This window comes from Heteronotia binoei, chromosome 20 (genome assembly GCF_032191835.1).
Source record: "Heteronotia binoei isolate CCM8104 ecotype False Entrance Well chromosome 20, APGP_CSIRO_Hbin_v1, whole genome shotgun sequence".
Taxonomy (NCBI): domain Eukaryota; kingdom Metazoa; phylum Chordata; class Lepidosauria; order Squamata; family Gekkonidae; genus Heteronotia; species Heteronotia binoei.
The window spans coordinates 15,757,324-15,776,231 of NC_083242.1; the positions used below are offsets into that span (position 1 = coordinate 15,757,324).

An 18,908-nucleotide genomic window follows, 5' to 3' on the forward strand; every position below is an offset into this window, starting at 1 on the left:
CCTTGGGTTAGCCATATCTATTGCAGGAGTTGTGCTTGAAAGGGCAGCTGCTGTGGGAGCCCTCTCAGCCCCACCCACCTCACAGGGTGTCTGTTGTGGGGGGAGAAGATATAGGAGATTGTAAGCGGCTCTGAGTCTCTGATTCAGAGAAAATGGCGTGGTATAAATCTGCAGTCGTCTTCTTCACCATATCTAAGGTGCAGTTCTAAACATGCAGTTCTTACTAGAGACTACATAATACGGAATACTGGCCTGGATGAAACACAAGCCAGAATTAAGATTGCCAGGAAAAACATCAACAACCTCAGATACGCAGACGACACCACTCTAATGGCAGAAAGTGAAGAGGACCTAAAGAACCTCTTGTCGCAGGTGAAAGAGGAGAGCACAAAAGTAGGCTTGAAACTCAACATCAGAAAAGCTAAAATCATGGCATCTGGCCCCATCACACCTTGGCAAATAGAGGGAGGAGGAGGAGCAGAAGAAGACGACAACGACAGAGGAGGAGGAGAGTGGATTTATATCCTGCCCTCCTCTTCAATTTTCAGAATCTCAGAGTGGCTCACAATCTCCTTTATCTTCCGTGTCAGACTCGACTCTGCGACTGAACAACAAAAAGTCCACCTTGAACTCAGTGGCATTTTCCCTGAACATCCAGTCTTAGGTTTGCTGTGCTGGGAAACTGTGCTTTTGTCCTGCTGCAATTCAGAAAAAAGCCACCACCACCATCACCCCCCGCCCAATCCGTGTGCCTATAGGCAGGGCTCGAAGGCCAGCACGAAGCCTTCCAAGCTGCAGCATTCCAGAGCTGCTAGCCAAAGCCCAAGCATCCGTCAGACACATTGCACAAGGGAGCCCTTCCAGATTCCCGTGGGCAGAGAGACGCTAGCACGCCGGAGTCTTGTTGAGAACACACCAGGCTAAACTGCCTTTCCATATTTCCTCTGCTTCTTTCATGGAAAACCATTAATACCCTCAACCTCTGGCCACATCAGATGAATATGGGTTGTTCTTTGCTCATTCTGCATTTTACAGAAATGTGGAGAGAAATTAATTTTATAGCCTGGAAAAGGGGACTGTGCACAAAATTGAGCCCTTTAAAAAAATTAAAAAGCCGTTCTGCTGTTCCTTCAGTTACTAATTCCACAAACCATTTCCTGCCTTTTATAAGGATATTCTTTATTAAATGAGTTGTGAAAAGGACTCTGAGGTTTATCCGCTTTCTTTTGCCTCAGTTTCCCTCCCGCTTTCATTCAGTCTTTCTCCTCTTTTGCCAGTTTTCCTCCACTGCTTCCAGTAACGGTTCTTGCACTCCTGCCCATACCTCAGGGATCCCCAAAGATCAGGGCTGCCGGAAGACACAGTCCATGGGAACTTAAAACCTAGGTCCTCTCAGGGGAGACATTATAAAACTATATCTGGGCTAGAGAAAGCTGACAAAGAGAAATTTTCCTCCTTCTCTCCAAATACAAGAACTTGAGGGCCTCCAAAGAAGCTGACGGGCAGTAGGTTCAGGACAGACAAAGGGAAATACTACTTTATACCAAGAGTGATTAAAATGTGGAATTTGTTGCCAGAGAATGTAATGGTGGCCAGGGCAATAAACATTTTCCAAAGGGGTTGAGACAAATTCATGATGGAGAGATCTATCAGTGGCTACTTGCCATGGTGACTGAAGGGAACCTGACCTCTATCAGGGGAAGGCTTCGGTCTCTATGCCCTGTGGATGGCCATTCAGAAGAACCGGTTGAGGCCACTGTGTGAGACAGGATGCTGGATGAGATGGACAATGCGTCTGATCCAGCAGGGCTCTTCTGATGCCCGTATGCCTATAGCAGAGGTGGCCAAACTGTGGCACTTTCACCCATATTGTGTGGCTCTTGAAGCCCCGCCCCCGTCAGCTGGCTTGGAGAAGGCATTTCTCTCTTTAAATCACTTCTCCAAGCCAAGCCAGCTGGCAGCTTGGAGAATGCATTTGAAGTTAAAGTTGCTTCCTTTCAACCTCTCCCCCCATTTGCTTCCCTCCCTCCCTCTCTTCTTTCCTGTCTTGAGGCTCTCAGACATCTGGGGTGTGGCTCTTACATTAAGCAAGTTTGGCCACCCCTGATCTATAGTGACCCTTTAAGTATTGCTTGGAGAGGCTGCACAGTGGTGGAAAGTTCCCTTCAGTCACAGCCGTGTAAGGTTTTCAAGGCAAGACCCATTCAGAAGTGGCCTGCAGCTGCCAGCCCCTCCACCACAATCCTAGACTTCCTTGGTGGTCTCCCATCCAAATACTAAACTGGGTCAACCATGGTTACCTTCCGAGATCGGATAAGACTGGGCTAGCCTGGTCCCCGCAGGTCAGTGCGAGAGCCTGCATGGGTGAGCTGAAAGCCAGGCTGCATCGAGAGGAACTTTTGGCCATGAACTGGCTGCCTTTGAAACAATCAGCACATCGGCTCGGTGTAGATTTGCCTCATGTAGGAACACGAGAGCAGGGGTAGAATTCTATCGGGAGTTGCTTTGCATATTAGGCCACACACCCCTGATGTAGCCAATCCTCCAAGAGGTTACAAGGCTCTTTTTTGTAAGCTCCTGGAGGATTGGCTGCATCAGGGGCGTGTGGCCTAATATGCAAAGGAGCTCCTACTAGAATTCCACCCCTGTGCGAGAGGCAATCATTTTGCAGGTGACTTGGTACCATTGCAGTGGAATGTGATTCTGCAGCCACATGCTGGTTAAGTCATGCCTGAAATTAAGCACTTTCTTTCCTTGATCTGGATGTGGCAATAACCTGGCTAAATACACCTGGAATATGTTACGTTAACGGCTAGGGAATAAATGGGCAGCACAGGTCTTTACTCTCTAATTAGAACAGCAGCAGCATTGTTTTATTATTATTATTATTCTGGCGACCGCTAGAAGATCCACTGTTCCCCAGCCGATTGATTCAGAGCAGCTGAATGCAAGGAACTGTGCTCCTGTACCTTTAATTTTAATTGTATTTACTGCTTGTATTTGAACCGCAGTTCCCAGCCAGAGGCACCCGGAGCAACTTCTAATGCAATACACAATAATAAACAAGATTATTGGAATAAGAGACAAGATAAAATGACTATAGAAAGAGTAATTAAACTTCCACCAGTAAAACCAGTCATAAAAGCCTTCCTAACGAGGAATCCTGTTGATCAGCCATCTGAAAATACGGCAGGAAATTAAATGATTAGCCACTTCCAGAGGGCAAACCCTTTTTTGTCGTTCAGTCTCACAGTCGAATCTGACTCTTTGCGACCCCATGGACCAAGTCATGCCAGGCCCTCTTGTCTTCCACCATCCTCCAAAGTCTGTTCAAATTCGTGTTTGTTACATCAGTAACACTGTCCAGCCATCTCCTCTTTTGCCGTCCCCTTCTTCTTTTGCCTTCTGTCTTTCCCAGCATCAGGGTCTTCTCCAGGGAGTGCTCCCTTCTCATCTGGTGGCCAAAGTATCTGAGCTTCAGCATCTGACCTTCCAGCGAACAGTCTGGGCTGATTTCCCTTAGGACTGACTGATTGGCTCTTCTTGCAGTCCAAGGGACTCTCAAGAGTCTTCTCCAGCACCACAGCTCGAAAGCATCTATTCTTCTGCACTCGGCCTTCCTTATGGTCCAACTCTCACAACCATACATTACTACTGGGAATACCATCGCTTTGACTATACAGACTTTTGTTGGCAGGGTGATGTCTCTGTTTTTAATTATACTGCCTAGGTTTGCCATAGCTGTCCTCCCAAAGAGCAAATGTCTTTTAATTTCATGGCTACAGAGAAAACCCTCTGTCTTATCTCCCAAGGTTCCAAGATGCAGGGGGTGGGGCCTAATAAGCAGGGGCGGAGCCTGCTGTTACAGTGTTAGGACAGGGGATGTCACTTTGACCTAATGCAGAAAGGCTACACTTGATCACCATGAGGCTGAGCAAACAGCAAAGCTCCGGAAGCCCAGCAAAAACCTCCTCATCAATTCTGGCCAAGTTACTATGAGATTTTACTCCTTCCCCTTGGACAGCCTGGGAAAGGAGATTATAAGATCTGGCACCCTTATTTCTTCCCAGCTGCCACCATCAATACCTCAGAGGTGTTGTAGGGTTGCCAGCCTCCAGGTGGGGCCTGGATGTATCCCACTTTTACATCTGATCTCCAGCTGAGATCAGCTCCCCTGGAGAAAACTGCTGCTTGGAAGTGTAGACTCTGTTGCATTGGACCCTGCCAAGGCCCTGCCCCTCCCCAAAGTCTCCAGGTTTTTTCCAACATAGAGCTGGCAGCCCCACCTGTCCTCCACAAATCAATCAGTCTTCCTTCCTGACTTACAGTGACCCCGCAGGGTTTTCAAGGTGAGAAGTTCAGAGGTGGTGAGCCATTGGCTGCCTCCACGTCACGAGCCCGATATCCCTTGGTGGTCTCCCGTCCTAGTAGTAACCAGGGCTGACCCTGCTTAGCTTCTGAGAGCTGATGAGACTGGGCTAGCCTGGGCCATCCAGGTCAGAGAAATTCAGTCATCTGGGGTGAGGAGCCTTCAACGAGCACTGCTTCTGTCCTGGCACTGACAAGTGACGAGCGTCCAAGAGAACTTTGCCTGCTTCTCTTGCTGCTTTACGCAGTGTTAGGGTGACCAGTCCCCAGGTCCAAGCAGGGGATCTGCTGGTTTTAGGGGCTTCTCCCCGCTGCAGACCAGCTGGATGGCAGGGAGAACCCTGCCTCTAAACAGGGACATTGCTGTGTGACATCCACAACAATATGATGATACCCGGAAGTGACGTCATTGCATTAGCGATCTTGCAGGGAGGGGTGTTCTGATTTTTGTGCAAAACTCTATGGTGTCAGGGCGAATTTGCCATAGTTTCAACCAAAAAACAGTGACATCACTTCCGGGTGACACTTTCCCATCCACCCCCAGAATGCTTCCCAAATCCCTCTGCAAGAGCGATGAGAGAACCTGGGAACCCTACAGTGTTCTGCTGGGCTCAGAGACCCCCAGTGTGAAGAAGGGTTCCCAGTCTGCGGCTTGGGTTGGCAAGACCAGAGCATTTTTTGTAGCATGAACTCCTCTGCATATTAGGCCACACCCCTCTTATGTAGCCAATCCTTCAAGAGTTTACAGGGCCTACTGTAAGCTCCAGGAGCCAGTTTGGTGTAGTGGTTAAGTGCGCAGACTCTTATCTGAGAGAACCGGATTTGATTCCCCACTCCTGAGATTCGGAGTGGAGGGCGGGATATAAATCCAGTATCATCATCATCATCAACATGCAAATGAGTTCCTGCTATAAAGAAAGCCCTGGGCAAGGCTCTACTATGAGACTTACCAGGAGCCAGTCCAACTGAGGCTATCTCCTAGGGTTGGTGCGAAGGTAAAATGGGGAGCGGAGAGAAAGAAGAACCACGTAAGAAGAAGAAGAATTGCAGATTTATACCCCGCCTTTCTCTCCGAATCAGAGACTCAGAGCGGCTTACAATCTCCTATATCTTCTTCCCCCACAACAGACACCCTGTGGGATCGGTGGGGCTGAGAGGGCTCTCACAGCAGCTGCCCTTTCAAGGACAACCCCTGCCAGAGCTATGGCTGACCCAAGGCCATTCCAGCAGCTGCAAGTGGAGGAGTGGGGAATCAAGCCCAGTTCTCCCAGATAAGAGTCCGCACACTTAGCCACTACACCAAACTGGCTCTTTGGTAAGCCATCCTGATCTCTTTGGAAGAAGGGCAAGGTCAAACGAGATATGATTCTTTTGCTGGTGAGACTGTTGGACTGTTAGGGGTGTGAAGCGGAGTCGTGCAGGCAGTTGGCCCCGGGACCTGGTTCCCCTACAGCATGTGAGGAGCGCTCTTCCAGCCTGATCTCCCTGCATTCGGCAACCCTTACCTCAGTCACCATGTGGTCTGTATCAGGACCCTCATGATACATCATTGCCACGTTCCTGCTGTCTGCTGGGAGGGCTCCGGCGTTTCCATCAGGAGGGTGTGAACGGGGAGGCCGCGCAGAGCTTTGGATTGGGGGAGAGGAGGGGGTGGTGCAGGCTGACTCTCACGGGGGGGGGGGATTTTTATAGCTTTTATAAATAATCTTCGTAATAATTTCCAGTCCTTTTAAAGAACTTTTTTTTATTTTTCTCCACTCAAATCCTCCACCCAGAGATTGCCCAAATCTCCCAAAACATGTTTTTCTTACTGAGCAGATTAGTTTACATCTTGTGATGCTTTAAAAAAAATTATAATTATGCAAAACAAGGACAAAGATTTATGGTCACACAAAGTTCTGGCAGAGTCTCCTTGATCTGGATTGCTGGCAATTAATTTGGGCTTTGGTTTTGGTTTCCAAAATCAGCTGCCAGGCCTCGTCTGTCTTTCTGCAAGCCCATCTGCCGCCCTGCCCAAGTTCTGAAGCCTGGTGCTTGTCACTGTCAACTTTGGAGGAAATGTAGTGCACAATCCACTAGAAAGCTATCCTATGCATGCCTTATTGCAGCGGTCCCCAACCTTTTTGGCACCAGGGACCAGTTTTGTGGAAGACAATTTTTCCACGGACCGGGAGGTGGGGATGGTTTGGGGATGATACAGTTATGCACTTTATTTCTATTAGTTTGGTGTGGTGGTTAAGTGTGCAGACTCTTACCTGGGAGAACTGGGTTTGATTCTCCACTTTGGGTCAGCCATAGCTCTCACAGATTTGTCTTTGAAAGGGCAGCTTCTGGGCGGAGCTCTCTCAGCCCCACCTGCCTCACAGGGTGTCTGTCTTGGGGGAGGGAAGTAAAGTAGATTATGAGATTCGGAGGGGAGGGGAGCATATAAACCCAATGCTGTCTTCTTCTTCTTCTTCCTTCTTCTTCTTCTTCTTCTTATTATTATTACATTGTAATGAAATAATTATACAACTCATGCCCTGGATGCTAACAGGCCACAGACCGGTACTGGTCCACAGACCGGGGATTGAGGACGCCTGCCCTATTGCAACGAATACAGTCAGTACAAGAGTTCTAAGTACAATGGCATTGTCCCAGGTGCCAGGGAGCCTGGAAATTGTCCCAGGCACAAAGAACCCTGGGAAAGGTAGTTTCCAAGATGCTTGCTATTTATACCAAGGACTCAGATGCCTTAGAAAAACTACATTTCCTGGGTTTAGGGTTGCCAGGTCCAGCTCAGGAAATACCTGGGGGCTTTGGCAGTGGAGCCAGGAGACTTCCTGTTCCTTAAAAAAAATAAAATACAGCAGTGCAGTTCGCCTGTATACAGTTTTCATTTCCTCATCCTTTTTTTTTAACCTTCAAAGGGCTCCCCAGCAGCTGCACTTCACTCAACAAAAGTGAAATTTGTCATACCTCCACAAGTCCCTTGCCAGGCTTTGGTAACATTTATAATGATAGCTTTATAAAGGGACACACACACACACACAAATACAACAAAAAACTAGCTAAAACAGTTTGCAAGCCCACACTTTTGTGATCTCACTGGGGAAATATACTCCCGAGAGTTGCTGAATATAACAATCTGCTGTGTTTCAACCAACTTCTTCAGACTAACACAGGAAAACGAAAATAAGGAACAAAAGCAGTCTAGGGGGATGGAGTTTTCCTCCATCCCATAATCAGGTCCTAGTTAACTCTTTACTATCCATTTTACAATGCAAACAACTTCTGAAACGAATGTAGAACAAACAGAGAGGCGCTCTCCTCTAATCCTTTCTCACAGTTTCACACACTCACTGGGAAGAGCCATGTGGCTCAGCCTGCTTACCCCGCCCCCATGCAGCTTTCTTCCTACTGAGATTTAAAGGCACACACACATTCCAAAACACAGTTTGCAAGCTTCCTCTAAACCTGCAGAGATTTAAAGGTTCATCATGGCTGTTGGGGCAGGGCTTCCCCTGCCAGCCAGCTGACTGGTGGCAGGGAAGAGACTGCAATACCAGGGGATCTCCCGCCCGGACCTGGGGACTGGCAAGCCTACATGGGCTCCCTTGTTCCCTGGAACATTGTTGTTGCCAGAGAAGGAGGCAACCTGTTTTATAAATCACCTTGAAGCCTCTGTTGCTTTTTTCATCACTTGTTCCCATGATGACAGTAAAATCCAGGAAGCCGGAGAGCAGAAAGCTTCATAATTGTGTTCCGTTAGACTATACAAGATTTGTTGTACTGACATACTTCATAACAGTAGATTTTCTTCTTTGTTATTCTACCACAATTCAGAACGTTGAACTGCCTCCAAGAGTTCTTTCTTTTAAGACCTCAGATGTGCGCTCTGTAGTCGCTCAGATTTAAGAACGGTGATTAAGTCGTGAGAGCCTTGCGTTTAGCCCTTTATCAGCAGAGACGTCTCCAACATAAGGTGTCTATGAGCAAGCATTATGGATCATAGTACTTGCTACACTGTTCTGTACCTTAGGAAGGGATTTCACCTGCACAGGCAGTGGGCTTTGTTACAGATTGCAAAAGAACTAAAATGAAGTAGAGTTTCTAGTGATGTTTTGGTGAATGCTTACAACACACGAGTAGGCTTAAGCAATCCTTGACTAATGAGTTAATTTTATTATTTATTTATGGATTGCTATGTCGCTCACAAGCAGCCCCGTGGTGCACAGTGGTAAAGCTGCAGTACTGCAGTCCAAGCTCTCTAGTCATGACCTGAGTTCGATCCCGGCGGAAGCTGGATCAGGTAGCTGGCTCAAGGTTGACTCAGCCTTCCATCCTTCCGAGGTCGGTAAAATTAATACCCAGGTTGCTGGGGGGGGGGGGGGGAAGAGTAGATGACTGGGAAAGGCAATGGCAAACCACCCCATAAAAAGTTGTGATGCGACGTCACCCCAGAGTTGGAAACGACTGGTGCTTCCACAGGGGACTACGACCCTTTCCTTGGTGGCTGGGGGAGGGGAACAAGGCAGTGTCTCTAATGAAGATCTTAATACTGGGGCAGGGTTATGCAGAAGCTGGGTAGTCCCTGAAGTGTTACTTGGTGTGTTTTTTTGTTTTGTTTTGTTTATCCTGCCTTTTAAGGAGCTCCTGCATGTTTCTTCTCTCCATCATTTAGTATCCCGACTCTAAAACAGATTAGGTTGAGATAAAAACTTTATAGGTAACCCTGCAGGATCTGCGAAACTAAGCAGGGTTGGTTAGTATTTGGATGGTATTTGGTAGAAGACCTCGAAGGAAGTCCAGGGTCACTATGCAGAGGCAGGAGGAGGAGGAGGAGGAAGAGAAAGAGAAGGAGAAGGAGAAGAATGGATTTCTACCCCGCCCTTCACTCAGGGTGTATTCACATACACTAAACAATGCACTTTGCACCTGGATTTTTACTGTGTTACAATCACTGTGTGAGAACACCCTCAAAGCAATATACAATTTACTTTCCCTTCCTCTCCCCACACAGACACCCTGTGAGGTAGTTGGGGCTGAGAGAGCTCTGAGAGAACTGCTCTTGAGAGAAGAGCTCTGTGAGAACTGTGGCTGACCCCAAGTCACCCAGCAGGTGCATGTGGAGGAGTGGGGAATCGAACCCAGTTCTCCCACCTTTGAATGTCTCTTGCCTTGAAAATCCTGTGGAGTTGCTCTAAGTTGGCCATGGCTTGACTGCACTTTCTAGCTCCACGTCTTCCTGGGGATTTCTGTGCATCTAGTTGGTGCCTAATGCTGGAGTAAACTCTGATGTTGGATGCAGCCAGTCTGGCAGGTAAGGAAATGTGGAGTCCTGAAGGACTTGGGGACCCTGCCTGAAGGTATCAGGGACCCTGTTCACTGAACATTGTTTGTGGGCACCATTGTGTTTACTACCCTGGAAACATCCAAAACAGGGGTGCCAAACATGCAGTTTGGGGGCCGAATCAGGCCCCTGGAGGGCTCCTATCAAGTCCCTGAGCAACTGGCTGTCATCTGCTTCCTTCTCCCTCTCTCTTGCTTCCTTTTGCATCACAGCTTGCTTTGCCAGGCTTGCTCGATCACACAGGAGCTACAGAGCAAAACCTCTATTTTCTCCATTGGCTGTGGCTCCTCCCTTGGGGAGGAAGGGAGGGAAAGCCTGCTTTGCCAGCCTCTCTCAATCGCACAGCAGCACTACTGAGCCAAGCCTCTCTTCCTTCTACTGGCTGAGGCTCCTCCCCCTCCTGGTCCCCTAGGGAAGGAAGAAAAGAGCCAGGGTTTCCTTTATCCAATTCCCTGGTTTCCATGGGAGAAAAACAAAGACAGCATCTTTAAGACCAATGAGTGCTAGCATTTTAAGCATGTTTTAAGTTTTTTAAATATATATATATATATATATATATATATATATATATATATATATTTGTGTTTGTCTGTGTTCTTTATAAAATTTATCTCTGCTACCTAATCTTAAGTAGGTACACTTGTGGACTGGCCCAACATGGCTCGGCTGAACCCGAAATGGCCTGGCCCAACAAGGTCTCATTTATGTCAGATCTGGCCCTCATAACAAATGAGTTTGACACCCCTAATCTAAAACAAAGCAGTGAAAAATGGTTTCTCTCTCACTCGGTGCCTTTGGTGTGGAATAACTTTCTCTCCCAGCAAATGTAGACTAAGCAACCAGCTCAGTAACTCCAAATATAGTCAGCTGTTCTCAGGGAAAAAAAAATTTAGCCATAGCAGATGGAGACTCAACAAAACATAACCTCTTCTTTGCAGCGCAGATGCCTCTTTCTTTTGCTCTCCACCAGCCTTTATTTACAACACGCACACAGTCTGTCGTCTGCCCTATGGCTCGCGCTGCTGTATGGAGGCAGCAAGGTTGCAAACGGGTCAGCTTATTTATCAACATATCCAGGGCTTTTTTGGTAGAAAAGCCCAGCAGGAACTCATTTGCGTATTAGGCCACATCCCGACATCACCATTGTTACACATGGGGCTTTTTGTAGAAAAGGCCCAGCAGGAACTCATTTGCGTATTAGGCCACGCCCTCTGACACCAAGCCAGCCAGAACTGCGTTCCTGTGCATCCTGCTCAAAAAAGCTCTGAACGTATCCATAAGACCTGACTCGTTATCAGGGCTTTTTTTGTAGCAGGAGCTCCTTTGCATATAAGGCCACACCCCCTGATGTAGCCAGTCCTCCTGGAGCTTACTGGAGGCCCTGTAGGAAGAGCCCTGGAAGCTCTTGGGGGATTGGCTACATGGCGGGGGGAGGGTGGTAGCCTAATATGCAGAGGAGTCCCTGCTACAAAAAAAGCCCTGCTCCTTACATGTTAACCACAGAACCATACAGTTGGAAGGGATCTCCAGGGTCATCTAGTCCAACTCCCGGCGCAACGCAGGAAATTCACAAGTATCACCCCCCCACACCTCCAGTGACCCCTGCTCCAAAAATCCTCCAGGATCTCTGGCCAAACTGATCCAGAGAAAAATTGCTACCTGACCTCAAAGTGACAATCAGCATTTCCCAGGGCGAATAAGAAAGGGCCACGGGAACTAAGCACTGCCCTTCCTGCCCCCCTCGTGATCTGCCCAGGTTCCCAGAATCAGCACTGCTGTCAGACGACCGTCTAGCCTCTGTTTCAAAACCTCCAAAGAAGGAGAGCTCACCTGTTGCTCTGAGGAACCCGCTCTGTCAGGAAGTTCTTCCCAATGTTTAGCTGGAAACGCTTTTGATTTCATTTCAACCCGTAAGCGTTTGGTTTCACTTGCAGCGCCGCGAACCCATCCGGTGGTTAGTTCTTGCTAGAGGAATGCCCGTGGGCAGGCAGGGCTTACTTTCTTTCATAGATGCTCCTGCCCATAACATGTAACGTCCTCCACCATGAAAATAAACCGGCTCTCTCCACCACCAGGAAGTTCGGGGAACCTCCCCTCCACCAGCTGCTCAGCCTAGAAGTAGGCCACATTACACAGTACAGTTGATTACGGTTGCCAATCCCCAGGTATCCGGTATGGGAAATTGACCATACTGGATAGAAGCGATTGCAAGCATCAGCATTTGAATTGTATAAAACTTCCTGTAAACTCGTAGAAGCAAATGCGAAACGTGAGATAAAGTACTACCGTGTCGCATAGCATTCCTTGTGCCTTGCTGTACAGAAGAAATTGTCTGGAGCATTGCTCTCCGTGGACAACTTCACCATTGGAACTGCTACCTGCACCCAACTTACAGAAATTTTGGACATTAATTTGTTTCTAAGTGACTTTGGGTGTCGGTTTGGGCGTTCCTTAGGTACTTCTCTTATAGTATTTATTGTTTGAGATATTCCTTGAGTATTTATCGAAATAAACTGTTTAGTGTATACCTTTGAAGGTTGGTTTTCGCGGAGGTTTTTGTAACCTTTTGCCCTGCTCCACTATTCACATTGCTTTTTGTTGGTTGCACAATCCCCAGGTGGGGGCAGGGGATCCCCCGGTTTGGAGGCCTTCCCCCCACTTCAGGGTCATCAGAAAGTGCAGGGGGAGGGGAGGGAAATGTCTGCTGGGCGCTCCATTATTCCCTATGGAGACCAATTCCCATAGTGTATGATGGAAAATTGATCTGCGGGTATCTGGGGCTTGGGGGGTGGCTGTTTTTTTTAGACAGAGGCACCAAGTTTTCAGCATAACGTCCAATGCCTCTCCTCAAAGCACCCTCCAAGTTTCCAAAGGATTGGACTAGGGGGTCCAATTCTATGAGCCCATAAGAAGGTGCCCCTATCCTTCATTATTTCCAGTGGAAGAAAAGCATTTAAAAGGTATGTGATCCCTTTAAATATGATTTAACTCCCTTTGGAGTTCAGTTATGCTTGTCACAACCTTGCTCTTGGCTCCACCCCCAAAGTCCCCAGATATTTCTTGAATTGGACTTGGCAACCCTACACTTGATGAAGGGCACAATCCCAACTTGCAGTCAGGTGGACATCAGGGTAACTCACCTTCAAAAGTGCACAAGGAGGCAGAGAAAAGGGGCAGAACCCCCCCCCCAGCACCTCTGCTCTTTCTAACAAAAGCAGGAGGGCAAATTAACCAGACACTCCTCCCCATTCGCAATGGTGAGCAAATGATAGGATTGCCAATCCCGTTGGGGGGCAGGGGATCTCCCAGTTTGGAGGCCCTCCCCCCACTTCAGGGTCATCAGAAAGGGGGGGGGAGGGAAATATCTGCTGGGTACTCCATTATACCCTGGAGACCAGTTCCCATAGCTTATAGCCACCCTGAGCCACCTTGGTGAGGAGGGCGGGATACAAATGGAATAAAATAAAAATAAATAAATAAATATTGGAGAATTGATCTGTGGGTATCTGGGGCTCTTGGGGGGGGGGCTATTTTTTGAGGTAGAGGCTTCAAATTTTCAGCATAGCATCTGGTGCCTCTCAATGTCCCCCCCCCCCCCAAGTTTCAAAAAGATTGGACCTCCTTCTTTATCTTAACATGCTGATTGTCCCAACACTGAGGAGGTCGTATATGATCCCACTCTGTAACATGTTTCCAACCGCCCAGATGAAGGGCAGATTCTCAGAATACTTTCAGGCCAGCATTATTGTGACTACTCTCTGAAAGAACATGGCTCACCATTTCACATTTTCTTCTATTGTACAAAATACGCCATAGCAGAAAATGGATGCTGAAGTATTCAACTTTTACTGATACTACTCTTGAGCAGACTCTACAAAAACTGTATTGTAGACATGGCAAACTTCTGTTTTATTGTGTTTTCAAAGATTTATGTGGCCATTGGGCTAATAGGCCTAAATAAACTTGTACTTGAACTTTGTCTAATAGAGAATTCTATGGCTCTTGAAAGCTCACATGATGCTTAAGCTCCAGATGGGTCTCCTCAAAAGTACTGCCCCCTTGCTTCAGTGCTTCTGCTCTTTTTCGCTCAGATCCCTCCCCCCACCCCCGCCAAGGTGTGAATACCTCTTCAAAATGTCTTGAGCAGGGGTGTCAAACATGCAACCCGGGGCCGAATCAGGCTCCTATCAGGCTCCCGAGCAACTGGCTGTCATCTGCTTCCTTCTCCCTCTCTCTTGCTTCCTTTTCATCACAGGTTGCTTTGCCAGGCTTGCTCAATCACACAGCAGCTACAGAGCAAAGCCTCTATTGTCTCCATGGGCTGAGGCTCCTCCCTCAGGGATTTAGGGGGGAAGAATAGTTTGCTTTACCAGGCTGTCTCAATTGCAAGAGCTACTGAGCCAAGCCTCTCTTCCTTCTATTGGCTGAGCCTCCTCTCCCTCCCTGTCCCCTGAGAAAGGAAGGAAAGAGCCAGAGCTTCCTTTGTCCAGTTCCCTGGATCCCCTGGGAGAAATACAAAGAAAGTACCTTTAATACCAACAAGTGCTAACATTTTAAGCATGTTTTAAGTGTTTGTTTTTTTAAAAATTGTGTTTGTCTGTGTCCTTTATAAAGTTTATATCTCTGCTACCTAATCTTAAATAGGTACACACATGGCCTGGCCCATCAAGGTCTCATTTATATCAGATCCAGCCCTCATAACAAATGATTTTGAAACCCCTGGTCTTGAGCATTCCTGTAAGAAAGAAAGTTTGCTCAGGGGAAGATCTGGGCGGGCGTTGATTGAAAAAGGATGCGAGAGAGAGGAGAGCTGCAGCGGACTCCTACATGGGTTCAAGCCTCATAAAGCCCTCGGGGTTTCGTCTCGGCCCTTTCACCCCGCGAGAACACAAAGCCACGCAAACAAAGACTCTGCCGTCGCGAGCCCAGCCAAGGTGGAAAGGGGCAGCCTGCCTTCTGCGGCTCCGCTCCCTCCCCTCTGGGGCAGAATTAGCTCCATGCTGAGCTGTTTTTATCAGTGACAAATTTGGAGCAGGAAGCATAAAAGCGGGAATGAAAAGGGGAAGTGGGCCGGGCAGGGCGGGAGCAGCCGGAGCCCAGCTGGGCCTGCCTTTCTTTCTCCTTCTCCTCCCTTTTCTCCTCTTACAAGTTGGCATGGCTGAAGAGGCTGTACACTCCCCCCCCCCCCCCGCTCCCGCACACACACCCTCCTTTGATGCTCTCTTTTTCTGATTTCCCATGGCAAGCCATCAACAAAAGAGGACTTCCATTGACTACATGCCCCGTCTCAGAAGTAATGGCCGCTCGGCAACTGCCAAGCAGGGCAGAGAAGAGGGAGGGGGAGGGAGAAACCTGGCCAAAGGGAGCCTTTAGGTAAAGGCCAACTCAGAGGTTCACAGGAAGATGGCGAGGAAGAGAAAAAGGGGAGGGGGATGCCATTAGATGCTGCAGGATAGAGACTGGCAGTGGCGTTCCAAGAAGAGATTCTATATAAAATATTTATTTGGAAAGCCAAGACATGAAATACAACACTACAACACTACTGAACCCTTAAATATAAAAGACAGCCCCCCCCCCTTCCCGAAGAAGGGTCTCGCCCGAAACGAAATGGACAGGTTCTTTTTTATGATTCGTTGGGCTCTAATTAATTACGATTGGTTTGGACAGTAGGAGCATTGTGCATTAGATGGTTTTCTTGCCGTTACCATAGAGAAATGGACAAGAAAATATATTCTGGAATACATTGACTACACATTGAATACAACAGTATATTTTTTCTGCACGGAGTGAGAGTTTTATTCTACAGTTTTCTTTACCTTCATGGTCCCGTTCTCTGTTTACGTTTAAATCCCCAGGTGGGGGCAGGGGATCCCCTGGTTAGGAGGCCCTCCCCCCGCTTCAGGGTCATCAGAAAGTGGGGGGGGGAATGGCTACTGGGCACTCCATTATTCCCTATGGAGACCAATTCCCATAGGGTATAATGGTAAATTGCTCTGCGGGTATCTGGGGCTGTTTTTTGAGGCAGAGGCACCAAATTTGCAGCATAGCATCTGGTGCCTCTCTTCAAAGCCCCCTCCAAGTTTCAAAAAGATTGGATCAGGGGGTCCAATTCTATGAGCCCCCAAAGAAGGTGCCCCTAGTCTGCATTATTTCCAATGGAGGGAAGGTATTTAAAAGGTGGGTGGTCCTTTTAAATGTGATGGCCAGAACTCCCTTTGGGGTTCAACTGTGCTTGTCACACCCTTGCTCCTGGCTCCACCCCCCAATGTCTCCTGGCTGCACCCCAAGCCTCTTGGCTCCACCTCCAAAGACCCCAGATGTTTCTTGAATTGGACTTGGCAACCCGACCCTTTATTGGTAAACAAATGTTTGTGGAGCATGGGGCCTTGGGGAGGAGTGGCCAAGGAAGGGGGCTCTGCTGGCCCTGCCAGTGACAGGCAGTGTTGTGCTCACTACAGGCAGCAGCAGCCCTTTCCTCCCTCCCTCCCTTCTTCCTTGTGAGCCAGTTTGGTGTATTGGCTAAGAGCATGGACTTTAATCTGGGAAAACTGGGTTTGATTCCTCACTTGTCCACATGCAGCCTTGGTCCAGTCCCAGTTCTCTCAGAGCTCTCTCAGCCCCACCTGCCTCACAGGGTGGCTGTGGTGGGGAGAGGAAGGGAAGGAGATTGTAAGCCGCTCTGAGTGAAGGGTGGAGTCTCCCTTCCTCCCTTCTGATACACCCACTTCCCCAGAGGGCAGAGCTAGAGGTGCGTGGATGACTGCGTGCTTCTTCATCTAATGCAGCGGTCCCCAACCTTTTTGGCACCAGGGACCGGTTTTGTGGAAGACCAGTTTTGTGGAGCCGGAGGGGGGGTGGGGTTCGGGATGATACAATTGTCCACTTTATTTCTAGTTTGCTGTGGTGGTGAAGTGTGCAGACTCATATATGGGAAAACCAGGTTTGATTCCCCACTCCTCCACTGGCACCTGCTGGAATGGCCTTGGGTCAGCCATAGCTCTCATAGGAGTTGTCCTTGAAAGGGCAGCTGCTGTAAGAGCCCTCTCAGCCCCACCCACCTCACAGGGTGTCTGTTGTGGGGGAGGAAGGTAAAGGAGAGTGTGAGCCACTCTAAGACTCTGAAATTCAGACTGGAGGGCAGGATATAAATCCAACGTCTTATTATTATTGCATTGTAATATATAATTTAATAATTATACAACTCACAGCCTGGTCCATGGCTCAGGGGTTGGGGACCCCTGGTCTAATGGATGGAAGTGAACAAACCAGTAGCCCATTGCAGGTGAATTAGGTGCTAACCCCTCACCTATGCATATGTAAACGGGTTACCACTTCCAATATGACTTTGTTCTTGGAACATGTGGTTCCAGATGTTATTTATTCAAACCCCTAAGTAAAGTTAAGGGTCTTCTTACTGAATATTTAGGAAGTTCGGATAAGTACTTCTTCAATGCAGGATTACATTTTGGAAACATCTTTAGTTAGTCAGTAGGGTCAGATTTCTCAGCTGTCAGATTTGAGCAGACAAAAGAGGATTTGGAGAACCCATTTGGAGAACCACTGTAGCTCTCTAGAAGGACATTGTTACGTCTAAGGAACTGAAATAAACTAGTTTGGGGAAATATTTTTGGTAGCCTTTCTGTTCAATAGAAAGGGTTTGTTAAACTGACATATTGGGTCATGGGAAAATGGTGCACACAGCTGTATATGGGATTTGCACCACAAACTCTGGTCTACATTTTTTTTAACAGTTTCAGCTTTTAAACCAAGCTTCTAGCTTTTGTGGTTCTGAAACCAATTTTGAAAATGTACCCGTCTCTCGAAAACTATCCTGTTTGCTCTTTTGGCTCATCCATGCCATCTCTGAGTCTGACACCCTTGTCAAAATATTCCCAAAAGCATATGCTCAGATGAAATGATGCGCCCTGCTTAAAAGCATGCCGTCGTTCACTGTGAGAAAAAAGCTGATGTTTCCTTGGCATATCATTTCCTTGTTTTGTAATACCTGTGCCTGGCCCTCATTGTTAGGGATTTGGCCTGTCATGTTTCAGGAACAAGCTAGACATTATCCTGGCAAAATGTATGGTTAAAAAAGAAAAGTAAAAAATTAAAGGAGTGTGGAAGGCAATAATTGTCCATTGTCTTACTTATTTTGTTTTGTATTTGCCCTTTTTGGGGTTTCCCCCCCTTCTCGTATGATTGTGTGTATTTATTGTGTAACTGAGTAATAAGAAGAAAAAAGAGTGGAGGAAATTCAAAGGGGAGAGCCGCCTAATTGGCAAAGAGCAGACTTCCTTTCTAGAGTTGCCAGGTCTGTGTTGGAAAATGCCTGAAGACTTTGGGGGTGGATCCGGGAGAGGGTGGGGTCTGAAGAACCACTGTGAGAGCCAGTTTGGTGTAGTGGTTAAGTGTGTGGACTCTTATCTGGGAGAACCAGGTTTGATTCCCCACTTGCACCTGCTGGAATGGCCTTTGGTCAGCAATAGCTCTGGCAGAGGTTGTCCTTGAAAGGGCAGCTGCTGTGAGAGCCCTCTCAGCCCCACCCACCTCACAGGGTGTCTGTTGTGGGGGGAGAAGATATAAGAGATTGTGAGCCGCTCTGAGTCTCTGATTCAGAGAGAAGGGTGGGGTATAAAGCTGCAGTCTTCTTTTTCTTGGGGAGGGGAGGGGCCTCAGCAGGGTACAATTCCATAGATTCCACCCCTCCAAGCAGCCATTTTCTCCAGGGGAGCTGATCTCTTCTAGCTGGAGATCAGTTGTAAAAGCAGGAGCTCTCCAGGCCCCACCTGGAGGCTGGCAACCCTATAATTCTTTCTCCTCTGCATTCCCCCATATGTGGGCCAGCGGTCTGGCTAGGCCCTGCATATGTGAATTCCCCTCCACCTGAGCCCCCTGGGTGTGACGAAGGCTTTGCTGCCTCTCGGTTAGCGGAGGAGTTCCTGCGTTCTCATTTCCTCTCCTGCAGACTGTGACTTTCATTTCCTTTCCCCGCAGACTGTGACTCGTACTGCAAGCCAGCCAAGGGCAACTACAAGATTAACATGAAGAAATACTGCAAGAAAGATTACGGTAAGCAACAACTTTCATTTCTCAGAGAGGAGCCGGGACCAGCGGTCCCTGGTGGATTTCCTCCTGGAGGCCTTCGCCAACAGTGGGCAAGGGAGAGTCCAACTGGCCAGACATTGTTCGCCCCCACCTTGGGTCTTCA

General features: G+C 48.0%; 1 protein-coding gene across 1 annotated transcript in view; it reads left to right on the forward strand.

Annotated features, from left to right (window-relative positions):
* The window catches only part of NTN3 (netrin 3), a 205,185-nt gene that overhangs the window by 178,018 nt on the left and 8,259 nt on the right, over window positions 1-18,908 (forward strand). Inside the window, exon 6 of the mRNA XM_060260674.1 lies at window positions 18,695-18,769. Within this exon, the coding sequence (XP_060116657.1) occupies window positions 18,695-18,769 (75 nt within the window). The remainder of the gene's footprint in view (window positions 1-18,694; window positions 18,770-18,908) is intronic.